Source organism: Mya arenaria, chromosome 8 (genome assembly GCF_026914265.1).
Source record: "Mya arenaria isolate MELC-2E11 chromosome 8, ASM2691426v1".
Taxonomy (NCBI): domain Eukaryota; kingdom Metazoa; phylum Mollusca; class Bivalvia; order Myida; family Myidae; genus Mya; species Mya arenaria.
This window is the reverse complement of record NC_069129.1, coordinates 35,208,069-35,230,140: the sequence shown is the minus strand read 5'-3', so window position 1 is coordinate 35,230,140 and position 22,072 is coordinate 35,208,069. Positions and strand designations below refer to the sequence as shown.

General features: G+C 35.8%; 1 protein-coding gene across 2 annotated transcripts in view; it reads left to right on the top strand.

Annotated features, from left to right (window-relative positions):
- The first annotated feature begins 630 nt into the window (after positions 1-630).
- LOC128243045 (protein arginine N-methyltransferase 5-like) overlaps positions 631-22,072 on the top strand; it is a 47,918-nt gene continuing 26,476 nt past the window's right edge. For both annotated transcript variants that reach the window (XM_052960535.1, XM_052960534.1), the window contains exons 1-4: positions 631-767; positions 8,358-8,476; positions 16,092-16,177; positions 21,035-21,166. In XM_052960535.1, the coding sequence (XP_052816495.1) occupies positions 670-767; positions 8,358-8,476; positions 16,092-16,177; positions 21,035-21,166 (435 nt within the window). In that variant the 5' untranslated portion in view covers positions 631-669. The remainder of the gene's footprint in view (positions 768-8,357; positions 8,477-16,091; positions 16,178-21,034; positions 21,167-22,072) is intronic.

Sequence of the window (22,072 nt, the reverse complement as noted above, 5' to 3'; positions counted from 1 at the left end):
CGCATGCGCAATACGCTGCGCGTGCAGATCCCCCACGTGCAAGTTTGTGTACAAAATGAAAAATAAACATTAAACATTAAATAATAATAAAAGTTTCTTACGTGTCTCAGTAAGAATTTCAACTTTTGATTGCCTAGTTACCATATAGTTGAATTGCAGTACCTTCTTTATGAAGATCTAAGGAAGGTACGCGAAAAAGCGATTTGTCGTAAACTACTTTCCGTCGGAAACTGCTTCTCAACCAGTATACGTAAATACGAACTTCCCGGAGCGCCTCTACGTGGTGCGTCCTGGATGTAGATGGTTATCTTTATATCTCTTAATGATAATTTAAAGACAACCATCTGTGCAAACGAAACACTCTTGAAATAAAACAAAAAAAAACAACAACAATCAATTCTAATTAAATATTTATTAGAAATAATACATTTACAGTAAAACATAAATGGGACCTACTCAGAATATATATATATATATATACATATATATATATATATATAAACACATCAGAAAAAAGTTACCATTTCAATAATAAATGTTTTCTTCTTTATCTTTATGGTCAGCAATTGCCCAGCAAATCTCCTCTCTTTCTATATCGTCAGCTAATTGGTCAGCACTTTAGCACAACCCCTTTTTCTTTCCGGCACTTTTACCGGTGTCTTCTTAAAAATGTCGCCGGCAAGGATGGCTACGCGTGTTTCTTGTGGAAGAGATTTCCACTGCGTCCCTGACAGTAACAGGGTTCTAGACACAGCTTGTAAAGCAGGGTAAGCCTACACTTTTCAACTGAATTACGGAAAGTCATGGAATTGAAGTGTAAAGTGTGTGAGAACCCGCCGCACGTCAGAGCGCTGTGTTACTGCTAGTGTTCCGGCTAGTCATTCTAAAATGCCGTCCAGGCTTTTTTTTAATGATGGTTAGCCTGGACTAACCATCATTAAAAAAAAAGCCTGGACGGCATTTTAGAATGACTAGTGTTCCGGCGGTCGTGTGTTCGAGCCCCACAACGGAGCACTTTTCCAGGTTAACTTTTAATAATGGTGGCAGCGGTAAACGGCAGGAGTTATTCGATCGGCCTGAAAAGTCAATGGATGGAAGAGTGTACTGGTAGTGTGTGTGGTGTATGAACTAGTCTACTGGTTGGAGAGCAGTAGCCGTCAGTTTTTGCATGTTTTTGAAGATTTTCTTGGTAGAACGAAATGTAACGGAAAAAATACTTACATTTTATTAAACTATTGGTCAAGGTCTACTAACGTTACAATATTAAAATTTGTGTCGTCGGGAAGCGCGTGCCTAATTGGGGCCACAAAGGGGGTAATCAATTAGTGCCAATTTACGGATTATGAAAAGCGGTACCCGGCAGTTTTATTTCAGTACTGCTCCTTGACTATAAAACCGATATTTATAGGCTTATCAAGTATAATTTCCCCATGGGGTGCCGCTATTGAACAGGGAAGTAATACTGGTAACCAAGCGCTGGTGTAGTCTAAAACCACACCATGGATCGTACATAAAATTTTGAATATGTCTCAATATTGTTTGAAAGCGATTGACTGGCAATATGAAAATATTATTTCAACAGGCTTTTTTTAAAAATACATTTTGCTGTGATTCATCGACAAATAATCTTTCATAACCAACACTTGACTGTCGGTAAATGCTAGTCCTATAATTAGATATGCAAATTTATTCAATTGCGCATGCGCAGTAACATTCACGTGAGCATCCCCCACGCGAAAGTTGGCGAACTTTATAACATTACCAATACTTTTTGTAAATAAAAGGTTTAAACGTACGCTTTGTGTTGGATTCGATGTAAATGGTGTTGCTTGGATATGGTTCTTTTTTACCATTCTCACCTTTTATAAGAAGATTTAAAAAAAAGACGAATAAAAAGCGATTGCTGGCTACTGCTTTCCCCCGTCTACTGCTCTCCAACCAGTAACCACAATAATTACTTTTTATTTTTTTTAATATTTGGATATTCATTTTATTCCCTAAATGCCACAAGTCGACTGTTTCAACCCAATGTAAAATATATTCTTCAACTGTAACTCCAGAATATTTAACAATGCATTGTTAAATAAAAACAAAAAAGTCACAATTAACTTATTTTTAGCCAATACTTTCTGTTATTACACTTAAGTGTTTCATGAAACACTAATTTAGATCGACTTCTGTCAAAAAAGCATCGGCATTTTGGAACTATTTAGCAGGTGCCCGTTAACTTTCCGCTCAATATTCTTACTGGTTGAGAAGCAGTTTCCGACAGTTTTTTTTACGGTTTTATTGAATTATTTATACGTGTTTAAATACCTACTAAAATTTTTCACATTTTAGATGACTACAGCTTAAGCTGTTATTGTCAATATATTTTTCACATATGTTACGTGACATATAGTGTATCTAATAGGGGCACAAAGAGGGTACTTACACTGTTCTGATTAGCTTGTGATGAGAAGCAGTTTCCGACAAATCAAATGCGAGGAAGATTTAAGGTGCCTACCCTGCTATTGTGTGTTTTTATTATCCGTTTATTAAATATACTAAATATAAGACTAAAAAGAGAAATATTATTTAATTTATCAACATTTACGAAAAATTTAACCCTTAAAATTTACGACAGTCAATTCATACTAGAAATCAGGCAGACACTGAATATCAATGATATTTTGAATCCTTTCTGATAGAAACTTAAGTTTGTATATACATTTTAGTGAATGTGGGAGTGAAACTAGTTGGACACCAGTGTTAACAAATATGTACACAATGTACAGGGTTTGTATAAGTCAATTTAGTAAAACCTCGTAGCTATTCATAGATATGCAAATTAGTTTCACACGCATGCGCAATATGCTTCGCGTGCCGATACCCCACGTGCAAGTTGGTGTACAAAATGAAAAATAAACATTAAGCATAAATAATAATAAAAGTTACATACGTGTCACGGTAAGAATTTCAACTTTTAATTGCCTAGTTACCATATAGTTGAATTACAGTACCTTTTTTATGAAGATCTAAAGAAAGTACGCGAAAAAGCGATTTGTCGGAAACTGCTTCTCAACCAGTAGTGCTGGGATCTGTCATTCTTGGCTAGGAAAACAACACTACTGGGATCTGTCATTCTTGGCTAGTAAAACAACAAGTGGGATATGGACGCGTAGAGTCGCCAAAACAAAAATCGTCAAAGACTCTGTATATACGTTTGTGTACAACATTATAAGTATAATTGTGCACATAAAACTTAAACACCAATTGCACAGTCATTCCTTATAATAATTCCAAGAGACAATACAAAACATACAACTGTACTGGTTGACGGTACATTTCCGAACAGGACACAAATCCCGAACACCTGCTAAAACACACATTTGTTTACTGTGATCGATTATTCGATGATCTTGATCAATTCAGAGGCTTGCCTTGGTCTCACTTGTGAAGTTCCCTCTTGTTTTGTTAAGTGTATTTCTAAAAAAATGCCATTCAATGTTTAAACGCTTAAAGATTAAAATGTAGCACATGGTGAATGTTGCAGAGGGCGCACCCGCATCTTTAGGGTTGCAGTTATGTTGACCTACATTCAAGATATTTATAAATAGAAATCATGCTTTACATTTGAATTGGATGTTTTGAAAAACATAGGAAACAATAAATAACTTTACAGCTAAGTGTTTATTTAATATAGCAAAGTTATTAATTATAATTGAATGACCATGTATTTTCACTTTGCAAGTGTTCGGTATTTGTGCCCTCCATAGCATAAATTTAAGGGTGATTTATTGTCCATAAAATGAACTATTTTCGACATAAAATTGATGAGATCGTGAATCTGTACTATGACAGATGTTTTAACATTAACCAAAGATGTTTCATACACAATTTTAACTAACTATAACAAAAACTCTCCAAGATAATTGTGAAAAACCTCAAAAAGTGTTCGGATTTGTGACCTTAGCCAGTACAAAAACATTGCCTTCATTACAAGAGAGGTTTGTGCATTTCCGTTAATGTATGGCTATCTTTATTTAAGGAGATCTTAAATGGGGAATTTTTAAAGAAATCATATTTATAGAATAAATGATACATGGGATTCACTTATAGAAATAAATGAATCAGTTTAAGGTTGAAAGAAATCGAAACAAAAATATATAAATTGAACATTGGGCCTTGCATGTGCCCCATTAAGGCTCATTCAATGGGCATCAACAGTGCATTTTCTGACATAGCACCCTGCACTTTTCAAAACCTGGCTGGAACATCAATGCCTAAAAGTTTAACTAGCTCTTCACAAACATTACTGTGATCAAGTATATTGATATTTGTCAGAGTCAGCTTGCATTTGATTGAAAGTAAACCAGTTTATCTAAATGTTACTTTCTTCTTCAATAGTGGTTTAAACAACATTCAGATTTTTATCAAACGCAGAAAGATTATTGTCATCTGCATAAGGCCAAATAAAAAAATAGGTGCGTTTCAGGTAACGCTGCCAATACAAATAGGGTAGGTAGGTCGGAATGTTTTTTAATTTATTTTTTATTTTTTGTTGATATATTGATTTCAGTAACTGTTGACTCGGACTGTAACAAAAATAAAAGTCATTAATTTTCAGGTTTATCAGCAGTTTTTAAACATGTTCCATGCTTCAAAAGAAACATTTTTTATTTGTCTGGTTAAATACTTTGACAATGATGGTTGGATTTTAACTAAGTTATGGTACACCACTCTGCTATTATTAAAGACTTTCCAGGAACGGTTTTACTTTTCTTTATGCACCCTTTTGCTTTCAATCACCTTCTGTAGTATGCCAACCTTCCTGTTACATAATAACATGGAGAGTGGGACAGCAAATTTACCATATAAGCCATCAGCCAAGGAAACCTCAATGCAGTCAAGAGAACCTGAGGGTTCAGGTTTGAAGAACAAGTAACATGCAGGTTTTATTGCCAAGTCGTTGACATATCAATCCAAAGTCAGTATCTGACACATTTGTATCTGACAAGAAAATATAGTTCAAGAATTGAAATATACCTGCTACACAAGCACAAACTACCGTAATTCACTTTAGAGTTTGGACACTCTAAAAATTCGGACACCCATTATTATTTTCAAAAATAATTTATTTTGCGTATCTAATTTTCGGACACCCAAAGGACATCGATTATAACTTATACAGTTACTAAGGCCAAAAAAATAAATTGTTTGGTTAGGTTTACATCCTTTTCAAAAATAGGTAGGGTAGGTAGGCTTTTTTTATTTTTTTTATTTTTTTTATTAGGCTTTATATAAGAATATCATTTTTATCATTGGAGAATGGTGTTAAAGCCATCTTCTGTATAAGCATTTAAGGTTTAAATAACATATTGAAAAGCAATTAAAAAAAAAAGCGATTTTTTTTTTTTTTTTTAGTTTTTAGTTTTTCATTTTTAGCTCTACTGGCCAAAGGCCAGAAGAGCTTTTGCGATGGTAATGTGTACGTAGTATGTGCATCCGTGTGTCTGTGCGTCCGTGCGTTTGTCCGTCCGTGCGTCTGTAAACATTTGCTTGTGAACACGATACAGTCTTCAGTGTTGATTGTATCTCGATGAAACTTGTACAGTATCTAGATATCCATTTAATAGAGCTGGGTTCCTTTCGAAAACCAGCCAGATCCGCCCATGCATGCCTAGATTAAGGCCCTTGATAGTATAAAAAAAAGCTATTGTGTAAACACGAGCTTGTGAACACGATACAGTCTTCAGTTTTGATTGTATCTCGATGAAACTTGTACAGTATTTAGATATCCATTAGAGCTCGGTTCCTTTCTAAAACCAGCCAAATCTGACCATGCATGCCTAGATTATGGGCCTTGAAAGTATTAAAAAATCAGTTCGTCTGTAAACAATTGCTTATGGACATGATACAGTCTTCAGTTTTGATTGTATCTCGATGAAACTTGTACAGTATTTAGATATCCATTAGAACTTGGTTCCTTTTGAAAACCAGCCAGATCTGCCCATGCATGCCTGGATTATGGGTCTTGAAAGTATAAAAAATGCTATTTTAAGCTATGTCTATTTTTAGCCAAGTCTTCATGAGCGAAGTCTATTTTTAGCCAAGTTTACATGAAAAGTCACAATTGCTTGAGAAGGTTTGTTCGAATTATGCCCCTGGGGTCATTACTGCCCCCCTCCCCCCCCACGGAGATTGTCCCGCAAGGGACCAGTGTGGCAAATGAAACCACCTCGGCGACGTTGGAGGAGGCCCAGGGAAGAGTTCTCTTTTCTTTGTAAGGGACGGACCTCCCCCCCCCCCCCCTTATATTGGGAAATGTTAAAAACCTTTTTGTCTGAAACCACTATGCAAATCCTTGATATTTTGAACAAGGCTTTATTTAGTGGTCCACTACCATGGTTGTTCAAATTATGCCCCTTGGGTCAAAACTGCACTGCCCTGGGTGTCACAATTTTCATAGAGACTTATTTAAGAAATATTTTCAAAATCTTCTTGTTTCAAACCACAAGGCTCATACCTTTGATATTTGTTGTGGAGCATCATATGATGCAATTGAAAACATTTGAAATAATCCACCTTGGGCAAAAGTTGGCCCCACCCCTTTTTACATACTTATTAATTTTTAAAGCTACAGTAATGAAATTTTGACCATGTGAACAGTTTTGCAAACAAGCATTAATGTTGTCCTCGGATGTCCTTGACTTTGACCTTTGACCGACTTTATTTTTAAAGCTACAGAAATGAAATTTTGACGATTAGTAAAGTTTTGAAAGCAAATATTTTTTACTCTCAGATTACCTTTACTTGGCACATATTAAAATAGTTCATGCAACTAATCTGCTTACAACACTTCCTGTCCTCAAATGTTGAACGTGCAGCGTTTTTAGCTAACCCAAACACTAAAGTGAACTATATATTTGTTGCCTATTACTCAAACGTACATGCTCTGGATTGAAAATGACCACAGGAGCCATGCCAGTAGAGCATAGGCCCTTTTGGGCCTCTTGTTTATAATTTCAGTCCAAAACGTCTAAGTCAGTAAAAATTATAGAAATTGTAATACACAAACATTCTTGGATAATTCACACATTCAGAATTACCCCCAATAAAAGTGTCCTAGTTACCATCAGACCAGCTGCTTTTTCCGCTAGGCTGAACACTCAATATCTGTTAATTAGCAGACGCTTGCAATCGGTCCAATCACGTGTAGCATTAGGTCGCAGAAGACACAAATCATGTGTAAATAATGCGCTTGCAGCTATCCTGCTTAGGTGTTAAAATCGGTCCATATTTTCACTTAACAATCTGGTATGTCGTTGATCAAATACAATTGTCTTTGTTAATCCGGGAAACCATTAAAATTCCGAATCAATTAACCTTGTTCTAGGATATCGACAGCGACAAGCTTGATTAACTACAGAGACTGAAAGCTGAGTGCGTCGCTTACATCATTTTAAAACACTGTTATGAAAAATTTGTTGTCGATATCAATCCTAGAAGCTAGAAGGCCCGATTATAAATCTTGATATATATATATGATTATTCAAGATTATCAGTTGACCCACTGTTGTAGCATTAAGCAAATAAATCATAATGCTGTTTAACTTTCTGTCGTCTGACCGCGCGTTCGCAGCGTTTCTTGTTAGAAACGCCTTAGAAATTGATGAGAATCTCATTTGAAATTAAGTATCAATTACTATCTAATTCGGCTATGATGGTTCTAGAGCCCTCTTACGAATTGCCACAACACGAAAAAAATATTGACAGAATACACCTTGCGAAAATGTGTGACATTTCTATATAATCTGACTTTTGAACAGGTCTTTTTTTTGGAGGGGGTGGTGGTTGTCGTTGGGTCCGGACCGTTTGAGGTTCCAAACTTTTAGAAGCCCTGCTGACTGGTCTATAGTTCTTTTCTTTAATGGTGTCATCTTTCTTAAAAATAGGGGTAACTTGTGCTAGCTTAAGACTATTTGGAAATGATCCTTGGCTTATGATTTCATTGGCCATGTTTCGGATGGGAACTTAGTATCTTTGTCAGCAATGATGATTTTGGGAGGAATCAGATCTATGTCTATATATGGACCAGCCAGAGACAGCCTGTAGGTTGCACCTACACATGCTTAGCATTACAAGAAACATGTGTATTGTAATTTTGAAAAAGAAATCCCTCATCCAAGTTTGCTTTTCACTTAAGTCTAAACAATAAGTTACTTAGATCAGTAAGGCTGTCATACTGGCATACTTTACTGACATGTCATATACTTAAATATATTCTCACTTTAATCCAAGGTTTGCGAGACCCCTTGTCTTTATATACTGATTGTTATACTTTTCCATCACATGTCATTCCATCTGCAATTCAGGTTTGACTATGTGTGTTTGCCGATTGTTAATCCTCGCTACAAGAGGGAGAAGGTTCAAGGTCCAGCCAAGAACAGACCAGGAGCCCTCACCAGATCTGACCTGTGCATGACCAGTAGTGGTAAGCGTTAAGAGTATTAGGTCAATATTAGGGTTACCATATTATACTATGTATAGGACGCTAGCATAGATAGGACGCAGGCAAAAAAAAAAAAAAAAACTGGGTAAAAACCCTAAATATATAAGATAGGACGCAACAGAAAAATGTTAAAATCGGAACCGAAAAATTTAGGTTGGTTAAGTACTTACAACATATATTAAAGTAAAAAAAAAAATAAAATTGTATATAAGGCATATTTCGATGACTGTCTTGTGTATTTCTGTAAATATCGTCATATTTCGGTAATTTAGCGAATTTCGGTAAGTGCAGTATCCATAATATTATTTGTTTTGACGATTTATTTTTTGGGATCGTGAAAATGGCAAAGGTCAATATAAACCATGCGGTATTAAATTTTATAGCAAACTGATATCTACTTCGTTGTTTATTTCAAGTAAATTGATACATTAGATACGCAAGAAAAGTAACAGTAGCACAGGCAATAATACAATTTTATTGTGTCAAACTGATGACGCTTTTCTTCAATTCGCCTTCGTCGTCTTCTGATGGTGTATCGTAAACAACAATGATATAAGTCTTATAGTATGCTTGAATGTTCTCAAAATGTCAACACCCTTAGATAAGTATTAAAACACGTGGTAAAGTGCGAACAAACAACCATACGGTATTACCATCGCAATAGTTTGTTCTATTGATGTCTTTCTAATGACAGACAGCAGGTGTTTTTCACACCTTCGCACATTTGAAAAGATTTGATAGTGACAATAGTGCTTCTTTGCGGTATGCACATTCCTTTATTATTATTTTAAAACAGTAGCATACAACAAAATGTTTTGTAAAATATCGAAACATTATAATCGTTAACAACGTTTAATTGATATTTACCTCATATCCTGATTTTCCGCTGCCGTTTTAACTCAATCCAGTTAAAGCGCTGACTCACATTGAGTTTTTGTGAGTAGCGTCCCTTTTGTAAAAAAGTAAACACTCATGTTTGTTTTCAATTTATTTCTCAATAAATCATTTTAAATAAAACATTCAACATATTTCTGCGTGTTTTAACTTGCGTGATTTTACCTCAGTCAGTTGTTCTCTTCGGTGGACACAATATCGGTACTTACCATTACCGCGTTCGTCTCCGGTCTGACATTTTCGGCCTGAAATGGACTTGTGAAAAATGATGAAATCCTTATAGCATAGAAAGGACGCAGGCAATTTTTTAGACGATAATCTGGGGTAAAAAAGTGCGTCCTATGCATAGTACAATATGGTATCCACTTTCTATAGGATTTGAGCAGATAATAGCAAACAAGCTATGTACCTGAACAAATTGTCTGGTGTATGGTTTATGAGGGGTGTTCAGAAAGTTCAGGGACAGATACTGTCATATTTTTATTTCTTGACATTTTCGTATGAATTTTTCAGTATTTTTACCTGATGTTTTATCTATTCATTAAAATTATGCATACACATTCTTTGATTTATACGATTAATTTTGTTATGAAATAACGTCGGATAAGCGTGAGCGGGGCACTGTTACATCAACATGGAAACTGACTGTAGAACTGCGAGTTTGTTTTTCATTTATGGTCTTAATTAGCTCTTCAAATTGAAGGTAACGTATTCTGGAAATCTACTTGACATCCACGACATCATTTAAGGTCTGCACGGTAAACAAGTAGAGGCATTTAGTGACTTCATGAGGAATGATTTAAGAAAGACCCTACGCGTGATGCAGTAGATGATCCAAGAACTGGACGTCCCAACTCAGCATTAGGAAAAGCAGATGAGTTTGTGAAGTAACTGAGAGCTGACTGGAGATTAACTGTTCGGGATATCGCATTGAAAGTTGGACTTGGGACTGCATCTGTTCATGATATAATCACAACGCAGCTAGGTGTGAGAAAGGGTTGTGCTCGCTGGATTCCACGTGTTCTCACTGTCAAGTAGAAGCAATGAGTTGCTGACAGTAACACTTTTCTGAAAAAATACAGAAGCCATGGTAACAGATTCCTAGAATCCATCATCACTGCTGATGAAACGTGGGTTAGTCTTTATGACCCCGAAACTAAAGAAGACAGTTCTTTGAGGAAGACTTCGAATTCTCCATAACCTACTAAAGCTTTGGTGAGGATCTGCGAAAAAATTGATGTTCATCGTATTCTTCGACATGAAGGGTGTCATCCTAAGCCATGCAGTACCCTCTGGAAAGACGATGATATCCATCTACTTCAAACATATTAATTAGTTTTTAGCTCGATTATTTGAAGAATAAGGAGAGCTATACTACTCACCCAAGCGTCGGCATCTTGCGCCGGCGTCACCCCTTGGTTAAGGTTTTGCGTACAAGTTAATATCTCAGCAACTACTTGAGGTATTGCATTTAGACTTTATACAATGGTACTCAACCATCCAACCTACTTAATTAACCAAGTTAGATAACTCTAGGTTGCATTTAATGCAAATAATAGCCCTTTATTATTTGACTTAGAAATTCTGGTTAAAGTTTTGTGTGCAAGCACACATTGGTTAATATCTCAGCAACTACTTGAGGTATTGCATTGAGACTTTATACAATGGTACTCAACCATCCAACCTACTAAATTAATCAAGTTAGATAACTCTAGTTTGCATTTAATGCAAAATAATTTCCCTTTATTATTCAACTTAGAAATTCTGGTTAAGGTTTTGCATGTAACCACATTTAAGTCAATATCTCAGCAAATATATCATGTATTGCGTTGAAACTTTAGATATGTATTCCCAACTATATAACCTACTAAATTTATGAAGTAAGGTAACTCTTTTTTGAATATAATGCAAATTATTGGCCTTTATTATTTGACTTAGAAATTCTGGTTAAGGTTTTGCATGTAAGCACACATAGGTTAATATCTCACCAACTACTGGATGTATTGCATTGAGACTTTATAAAATGGTACTCAACTATCCAATCTACTTAAATAACCAAGTAAGATAACTCTAGTTTGCATTAAATTAAAAAAATGGCCCCTTTTTTATTCGACATAGAAATTCTGGTTAAGGTTTTGCATGTAACCACTTTTAAGTCAATACCTCAGCGAATACATCATGTATTGCATTGAAACTTTACACACAGGCTCCCAACCATTTAACCTTCTTATTTAATCAAGTAAGATAACTCTATCTTTCATATTATATAATTTTTGCCCCTTTATTATGCGACTTAGAAATTCTGGTTAAGGTCTTGCATGTAAGCACACATAGGATAATATCTCAGCAACAACTTGATGTATTGCATTGAGACTTTATGCAATGGTATTCAACCACCCAACCTAATTGAATAACAAAGTTAGATAACTGTTTTTTTTGCAAATAATGGCCCTTTATTATTACACTTAAAAGATCTGGTTAAGATTTTGCATGTAACCACATTTATTTTAATATCTCCGCACATCATGTATTGCATTGAAGTCAAATCTAACAGTGATCCATGCATGTTTCGCCAAAACTTTTCAATCCTTACTCTGAAAAGCGGCGGAATAGTCGAGCGCGCTGACTCTGTGACGGCTCTTGTTATATTCTATACTTTGTCTGCGAAATAAAAAAAGCACAGGCCATTCCGGTCTATAACCTTAACAAATCCATAGGCCGAAATCAATTTAATAGGCCCTAAACAGATTGTAAAATATAAAGCCTATCGCCTTTTGCTTTGGTGCAACTCAGGGCTAAGTATCTTAGCAAATTCCAAAGATAAGATGAGACAAATGAGCATCTATCAAATTATTACAGAAAACCCGTTAATCAGTGCACCATGTAGTGAAACCGGAACATCTCGACCATTATCCAAATAGATATATCGCGGTTAACGGAGATGGCCAAGTTGTAGTGATCGTGAAGGTCAATGCACCTGGAATAATGTTTATTTAATATAGTACAAACATGCCATGATATCTGATTGCTGCTACTGAAGGGTGACAATGGAATCACCCGGTGAAATATGTGAAAGTTCTTAAAATTATTGATTGTTCCACATGAATTATTTCAGCTGCAATAGATCAACTCTGTCCTTTCATTTCAATTTCAGTCATTTGCATGCAGGTCACAGTTAATCATAGCCAGTTGCTTTCAGGAACACAATAAATTCTGTTTTACCGCAAACAGACGAATACAAACATGAAAAAATAACAGCTCTTTTATTAAGATATAGATCTGTAAAATTTCATATTTAATTCATACATTAAAATAGGGTTAGCAAACATATATTCACGACTGGGCTTGATCAATGTTAAATTTTAAACAATCAAGAAAGTCAGGGAAATATGTGACAAACGGATTTCTTAATTCAAGGCGCGGCTATTTTGGTTAATTGATATGAGAAACATTTTCTACATGAATAAATTCATGTTTTTTAAAGACATGAAATCTGTTCTGTACCTTATATTACATTCCATTGCTGAAAATTGATCAACTGGCTCTGTTATGGACTTTACCCTCGTGATGTCATCAAATGGCAGATAATTTAAAGTACGGTATAAATGTGCTTGAAACGGTGTATATGTTGAAGCATTGTTATGCTATCACACACTTCAGGATTCGGATTATCATTTTTGCGGATATGAAAAAGAAAATCTATTATTTGTGAAATAAAGCAAGTATTCATCCATAATAAAATCATAGACCTGCTGGGTCCGCCGATATCGTCAGGCCCGACGGATTTTTTATACGCCATGGGCTTCGGGCGCGTGGCTTATTTCGCAGACTGTATACTTAATGTTTTTACGTAATATAAGCGGGGGTGTAGAAATTGGCTGGGAGCCATTAAAATCACCCGATAACTTAAGCATCTTTACCTGGCTATTTTCCCTGCATCAACTAAAAATAAAATCTGTTTTTATGCCCCCGAAGGTGGGCATATTAAAATCGCACCGTCCGTCCGTCCGTCCGGCTCTATAACTTTCCCTTGTATGGACAGATTTTAAAATAACTTGCCACATGTGTTCCACATACCAAGACGACGTGTGGCGTGCAAGACTCGTGTCCCTACCTCAAAGGTCAAGGTCACACTTAGTGTTTATTCACAATGGAGTGCTGCATATAAGGACATAGAGTATAGGTTGTCGTGTCCGGGCTGTAACTTTCTCTTGTATGGACAGATTTTGAAATAACTTGCCACATGTGTTCCACATACCAAGACGACGTGTCGCGTGCAAGACCCGTGTCCCTACCTCAAAGGTCAAGGTCACACTTAGTGTTTATTTACAATGGAGTGCTGCATATAAGGACATAGAGTATAGGTTGTCGTGTCCTGGCTGTAACTTTCCCTTTGATTGACAGATTTTAAAATAACTTGCCACATGTGTTCCACATACCAAGACGACGTGGTGTGTGCAAGACCCGTGTCCCTACCTCAATGGTCAAGGTCACACTTAGTGTTTATTCACAATGGAGTGCTGCATATAAGGACATAGAGTATAGGTTGTCGTGTCCGGGCTGTAACTTTCTCTTGTATGGACAGATTTTAAAATAACTTGCCACATGTGGTCCACATACCAAGACGACGTGTTGCCTGCAAGACCCGTGTCCCTACTTCAAAGGTCAAGGTCACACTTAGTGTTTATTCACAATGGAGTGCTGCATATAAGGACATAGAGTATAGGTTGTCGTGTCCGGGCTGTAACTTTCCCTTGTATGGACAGATTTTAAAATAACTTGCCAAATGTGTTCCACATACCAAGACGACGTGTCGCGTGCAAGACCTGTGTCCCTACCTCAAAGGTCAAGGTCACACTTAGTGTTTATTCACAATGGAGTGCTGCATATAAGGACATAGAGTTTAGGTTGTCGTGTCAGGGCTGTTACTTTCCCTTGTATGGACAGATTTTAAAATCACTTGCTACATGTGTTCCACATAATTATGAAGACGACATGTCGTGTGCAAGACCCATGTCCCTACCTCTAAGGTGAAAGATACACTATGTGTATTCACAAGGGAATTCTGAATATAAGGACATAACAGTGTAGGTTGTCAAGTATGGGTGGTATTTTTTATGTTCAGAGGCAATTTAAAATAACTTGCCATATGTATTTGACACGTAAAGGCAAGATCAACTTTTCATGTACTGACCTTGTTCGTAGGTCAATGTCACATTCGGGGGCATTCGTCACATACTGTGACAGCTCTTGTTTATGTTTACATTCATTTAAAACCGCATCCCCTTGTGTTTTGAAGTTCATGATTTGCGAAGCAATGGAGAGTGAAAAAAAGAAACAGAAAAAAAAAATGATGAGCTTGAAAAGCTTAGTAAGTATGCAACATGGACGTGTCTGGCCTTCTGTTAGTTCTATTAACATTTATGCTACATTATTTTCGAATAATGTCCTGTTTTCTTAGGCGACAGGCGTTACCTGTGTGTACACAAAATGAAACAAGATTGCGGTGACGTCACTGCTAAAAATAATCCTTTATTTTGAATAATTTATGTATATTGGGTGAAATCTTTTAGGAGGGAGTTGCTAGCATATGACATGGCATGTGGTCTGGAATATGATACTGAATCTGAATGTGACAGTTGTTAGGTTCATAAGGGGTACACTCAGATTCAGTTTCATAAATTTTCAAGTATGTTCAAGGTTCACTGCCACAAACTTGAATCATTATATTGTACATGATTTCTGTGTTTCTGAATGAAAATAAACATGAAAGCATGAAACCAGAAGACTAGATTTTTGTGTTTGAAAAAGACTTTAATTCATTTTCGACCCCCCCCCCCCCACACACAAGGGGCATTGCCCCCTTGACCCTTACTGGGAGAGGACACCCAGACCCCCCCATCTACTGTAGGGATTTGCTCTGCTACTTAAATTAATTACTACACCCACCCCTGACTACATGTATAACTAGCATTAAAAACAAATGCAAAATTACCGCTTTTAGTAGCTGCTTCGTGACTTGATGAGAGCAGTTAGAAAGAAGAGGCCAGATTGTGTCTTCACCATGACAACACACAACCTCATACGTCTGTTGTTACTAAGACAACACTATCTGGATTAGATATTACAACTATACAACATCCCCTGTACTCTCGGGACCTAGCATCATGTGACTTTTGGCTTTTTCTCACCATCAAGAACGAGTTAAGAGGCTCATGTTTCGACGACGTCAAAGACCTGCCAGTGGTTTTTCGGGAGTTTATCAGAAGAATACCGACAGAATACTTCAACAACTGCTTTAAAACTTGGGTTCACAGACAAGAGAATTGTGTGTAAAGCACTCTGGGGAATATTTGGACAAAATTTGACATGTGTATATTTTGACATAGACCTTCTGCAATTATTTATACATTTAAATTTAATTTTGTAATTTTGCTTCTGAAAATTAATAAAAAGTATATAGAGCTATGTTTGTTTAAAGAATTGTGTACAAATATTAAAAAATAAGAATGTTACAGCACTTGTGCTTGCAATTTTAACACCCCATGTAACATAAGGTTTCATTAATGAATTTGTAGACTGTTTGAATCAAATGCTAAAAGTTATAACCTTGTAGAAATGATTTGATAATAATTTTCTAGACTAGTAAAACTTTTATTTAAACGTATTATAGATGTCTTTTTTTCCCTTTATTTTTTTACAGACTGGGGCAGTTTAATTGTGGGTAAAACATCACCATGGCTACAGCTAGATTCAGCAGTGGACCATATCAGGAAAAACTCTGAAATAGTGAGCATAATTACATTGTATCCTATAATATTGTTTATAAATGGGATGGTGCATTGAAGCTTGAGGGGTTTTTTTTAAGAAAATTATTCTTGGCTGGGATTAATTGGGATTAATTACTAAGTTTTCCAGACCTACAACCATATGCAGACTTCACCAAACTTGTCGGACCTGACTCGTAAAAATACAAAAGGTGGGAATATTTCAAAGTAATCAGATATTCTGTCCTTTCTTTAGACAAAAAATCATTTAATGTTTGATGAACACCTGTTTGTCAAAAGTAAACGCATGTCAAGTGCAATGACAAGCCTGCACTGACAATTGATATTGATCGTACCAACTGTGTCCGCTTTCAGCGTTTATGTTGTCAATTACTCTCCCAAAATGCAAATAAATGCATACATTCAACATTTCTGCTATCATAGCTTCGACAAACAACAGATATTATTTTTAATAGTTTTAAAGTGTAATAAAAATATATATACATTTTTCGTAGATGCGTTGGAAATGTGCTTGATAGAATAAGAATAATGCTTTTTCTTTTGTTTCTTTACTTTGAAGGCATATTGAAAATTAGAATATATGTTCTCATATGTCTAAATTTGTAACCTTCAGTAAATAAAGCTTTTATTATTATTATGCCCCCCTTCAAAGAAGAGGGGTATATTGCTTTGCACATGCCGATCCATCGGTGGGTTGGTCCATCGGTAGACCAAAGCTTTTCCGAGTGATAACTCAACAAGTCCTGGACGTATGGTCATCAAACTTGACATGAAGAAAGGGCCTAACCAGAAGATGGACCATGTCGATTTTGGATTTCATCGGGTCAAAGGTCAAGGTCACAGTGACCTTTAACACGAAAAAGTTAACAAAGCTTCTCCCAGTGGTAACTCAACAAAGCCTGGACCTAATGTTTGACAAACAACTCTTGTTATTTTCCCCCCGAACCAAAGGTTTCGAGGGGGGGATATTGTTTTGGCGTTGTCCGTCTGTCATTCCGTCCGTCTGTAGGGTACCATATCTTGGTAAGTATTGATCGGAAAATGTTCAAACTTGGTCAGAATGTTCCCCTTGATCAAATCTGGACCATTTGTGGGTCACATGGGGTCAAAAACTAGGTCACTAGGTCAAAGTTTAGAAAAATCTTTAGACCATACTAGAGGCATTATGCATGGTCAAATATTTATGAAACTTAATCAGAATGTTTTCCTTGATGAACTCTTGGTCGTAAATAAAACTGGGTCACATATGATCAAAACATAGGTCACTAGGTCAAATCTTAGAAAAATCTTGTCCGGAACCATATTATAGTAATGATTGGTCAAGTTATGTTCAAAATTGGTCATGATGTACCCCTTGATGAAATATGGACCACTTCAAAAAATTGGTCACATGGGGTCAAAAACTAGGTCATTAGGTCAAATCTTTGGAACATACTATAGGCATTATACATGGTCAAATATACATAAAACTTAATCAGAATGTTTTCCTTGCTGAAATCTTGGACTTATTTAAAACTGGGTCACATATGATTGAAAATTAGGTCACTAGGTCAAATCTTAGATTTTTTTTGTCAGGAATGGAAATGATTGGTCGGATTATGTTCAAACTTAGTCATTATTTACCCCTTGATTAAATATGGAACGCTTGTAAAAGTGGGGCACATGGGGTCAAAAACTAGGTCAAATCTTAGAAAAATCTTTGAAACACATTTAAGGCAATATCTATGGTCTAATATTCATGAAACTTGATCAGAATGTTTTCCTTGATGAACTTTTTGACATGTTTAAAACTGGGTCACATGTGATAAAAAAATAGAAAACTGGGTCACATGTGATAAAAAATTAGGTCACTAGGTCAAATCTTACAAAAATCTTGTCCGAAACCATTTCATGGTAGTGATTGGTCGGATTATGTTCATACATGTATGACTGAACACATGATACTAAATATATGTATTTTATGATGATTTACTTCCATCAACTTCCATTATAATCGATTATGATAGGTTATAATCAATAATCACCAACAAGAAGCTCCTATGAGCTTGAAAATAACACACAGTGAACATGATCAACAGGTACCTTAAAATGTCATTTTCCACTATGTACTGTTATCAATTCAGACATATCTGAAATTTCACTTTGAAATCATTCAAATTCATAGAAACTATTACAAATGTTAATCTATATACAAAACTTTTATTTCAAATACTAAACTAGTAATTCCAAACAAACTAAAACTTATATCCAAGTTCATAATGGTCCATTTCTCTGCAGCCACATATTACATGTTAATATAGGCAGGGCTTCTAAAAGTTTGGTCCGGACCAGGCGACAACCCCGCCACCCCCCTCCCCCGCCCCACCCCCTCAAAAAAAAAGACCTGTTCAAAAGTCCGATTATATAGAAATGTCACACATTTTCGTGACGTTTATTCTGTCAATATATTTTTGCGATGTGGCAATTGGTAAGAGGGCTCTAGAACCATCATAGCAGATTTAGATAGCCATTGATACAAGCTTAATTAGAATGAGATTCTCATCGAGTTCTGCGGCGTTTCTAACAAGAACCTTTGTTATCATAATAAACTGCGGCTGGCGGGAAGCGATCAGCGGACAAAAAATGAAACAGTATTATGATTTATTTGCTTAATGCTTCTACAGCAGGTCAAAATTCAACTGATAATCTTGAATAATAATAAATATCTAGTTTTATAATTGGGGCTTCAAGCTATAAGTTTGATATCGACAACAAAATTTTCATTACTGTGAATTAAAATGACTTAAGTGGCGCACTCAGCTATCAGACTCTGTAGTTAATCAAGCGTGTCGCTGTTAGTATCCTATATATGATTAGGTTAATTAATTCTGAATTTTAATGCTTTCACGGATTAACAATGACAATTGCATTTATCTTTAAAACCGTTTTTAACCAGCAATGCTTCTTTGTTACAATTTAAATTTAGCTGTTTGGTAATCAATAAACAGATATATCATGTAATGATTGACGACGACATAGCATATTACCATGTGAAAATATGGACCGATTTTAACACTTAATCAGGATAGCTGCAAGCACATAATTTACACTTTTTGAAACTGAAATCGGTCTGGCTTGGTCAAAATCGGTCCAGACCGCCAAATTGCCGGTTTTTAGAAGCCCTGAATATAGGAATATTCCACCAACTTTTCATTTCCAATCCATTAACTTTGCCTAATCAGGCGGGTGATATCAATTCAACAAATTTGCTTGTTATTATTACAACTTTCTATTGCATATGCCTTAACAGGTTTATTTGCTTCAGCGTTTATTTCATAGAACAATGGAGGAATGTTGGGGTCCGATATGACATTCGCAGGCATCGAAATAAAGCATGGACTAACAAGGTCTAATCTTTATTCTAGTGCTTGCCATAAAAAAATCAACAAGTCCTGCTTGTGGCCGATTTGGACCACTGTTCGCAGCAGGCTATTTCAAAATGTGTAGACACCAAATATTGTCATTTTTAACCAGGTTTTCACAAAGTGACTAACGTCATTGTTCCGGCGGGCAGCCAGGCAGCGTCAAACTCACCTATGAAACTGAATAATTTCAGTAAGGGTTGGTCTATAGATAGAGTTTATAGATACCTTTCATGGGATTGCGTTTGGGGTCCCTAGGGTCAAGCTCAAGGACATTGTTACTAAAACTAGAAAAACACTTGAAACTGAATAACTTGAGTTAGGGTTGACATATCTTGACCAAACTTGGTCTATAGGAAGAGTTTATGGATACCTTTCATGGGATTGCATTTGGGGTCCCTAGGGTCAAGGTCAAGGTCACTACTACTAAAAAAAGAAAACCGGTTGAAGCTGAATAACTTTAGTTTGGGTTGACATATCTTGACCAAACTTGGTCTATAGGAAGTGTTTATAGATAGTTACTAAAAATAGAAAAATGGTTGAAACTGAATAACATTAGTTAGGGTCCACATATCTTGACCAAACTTGGTATAAAGAAAGAGTTTTGGAGACCTTTCATGGGATTGCATTTGGGGTCCATAGGGTCAAGGTCAAGGTCACTGTACTAAAAATAGAAAAACTGTTGAAACTGAATAACTTTAGTTAGGGTTGACATATCTTGACCCAACTTGGTATAAAGGAAGAGTTTATTGAGACCTTTCATGGGATTGTGTTTGGGGTTCATAGGGTCAAGGTCACTGTTACTAAAAATAGAAAAAAAACAGTTGAAACTGAATACCTTGAGTCAGGGTCCATATATCTTGACCAAACTTGGTATAAAGCGAGAGTTTATGGAGACCTGTCATGGGATTGTGTTTGGGGTCCCTAGGATCAAGGTCACTGTTACTAAAAATAGAAGAATGGTTGAAACTGAATAACTTGAGTCAGGGTCCACATATCTTGACCAAACTTCGTATAAAGGAAGAGTTTATGGATACCTTTCATGTGATTGCGTTTGGGGTCCCTATGGTCAAGATCACTGTTACTAAAAATAGAAAAACAGACACAGGCTGAAGTTCTTCTGTCAATCATTGAAAACCTGAAAGCATTGCGGCGTTCCTTGTTAAATTACTTAAAGTGACACTCTTAATCAAAATCAATACAAACACATGTATAACAAACTTAATTTTTGAGTGATAAACCTTTAACTACTCACTAAATAATGCATTTATGGAAAATATTAATTACTGATAACAAGATTGTAACCATGTATTTAATAGCTGAAAATGCAGATATGCCACGTCAGAAGGGCAATTAAACTCAGGATTTTCCACTTGGAATCAGATGCTTATCTATCTTGAGGAATTAATCCTAGCAGTATGGTTTATGCTGTTACAATGAATCCATCCATCTTTCAGGCATTTAAAGAGGAGCTGAACTACGCCTCCCACCTGGGTTTACCGGCTGTTCTCATTCCAATGAAAAACGGCAACATGATGAACATGGCCCGCTCTCTCAATGAGCACATCCAGGGAGGCTTCTTTCAGCAGGTATATTGAACAATGAAAGATTTTCATGGAAGTTTAACGTGACACTCCTATTCATAATCAACACATACACATGTAAAACAAACTTAAATTTTGAGTAATACTCCTCAAATAATTACTTTATAATGCATTTATGGAAAATATTAATTACTATTAACAATATTATAACTGCGTATTTAATAGCTAAAAACTCAAAAAAACATTAAATGATTGGTAAATGCTAAAAGATTTACTGCAATTTACTATGGTCTCATAAGGTAGAAATACCGTGTTTTCTGCACAATACCGTGTTTTCTGCACATTTCGTTTAAATTAAACTTGTTATCTTTCATGAGAACCATTGTTTTTGACATTTGTTCATCCCTTGGGTATATTGAAACAATTGTATTAAATGTTGAAATCTTATTTGGGAGTAAGAGTGTATTTTTTTTTTTTACATAAAGGACAATTGTTGTTGAATTTCGAATGCTACATTAAGATTCCGGGCCCCAATTTCTCAAAATATTTTAAGTGTGACATGTTTAAGTTTATCATTTCATTTAGTGAAATGACTTGATTTTATAATAAAAAAATAGTTCATCATGATTGTCTTAAAATTATTTCATTTGAAAGTCTCTGAACCCTTTGTATAGGAGAATATTTCATAATTTTTACCAGAGTTAAAACAGTGTGCAGAGCTTTATCCTGTAATTAGATTATTGTACGAGAAATTGGGGCCAGATACCCATGACAACAAACATTTTGATTGGGGATTTTTGCAATAAAGGGGAAGGAATTTACATTCTGAGTGTTCAAAATTACCTTGATATGTTTTTATGTGAGAAGGGAAGAGATGTTGTATCTAGCTATCCCGCTGTCCATCACAATGACTACTGACAGCGATGTTAATAAAGTATAAGCAAAAACATT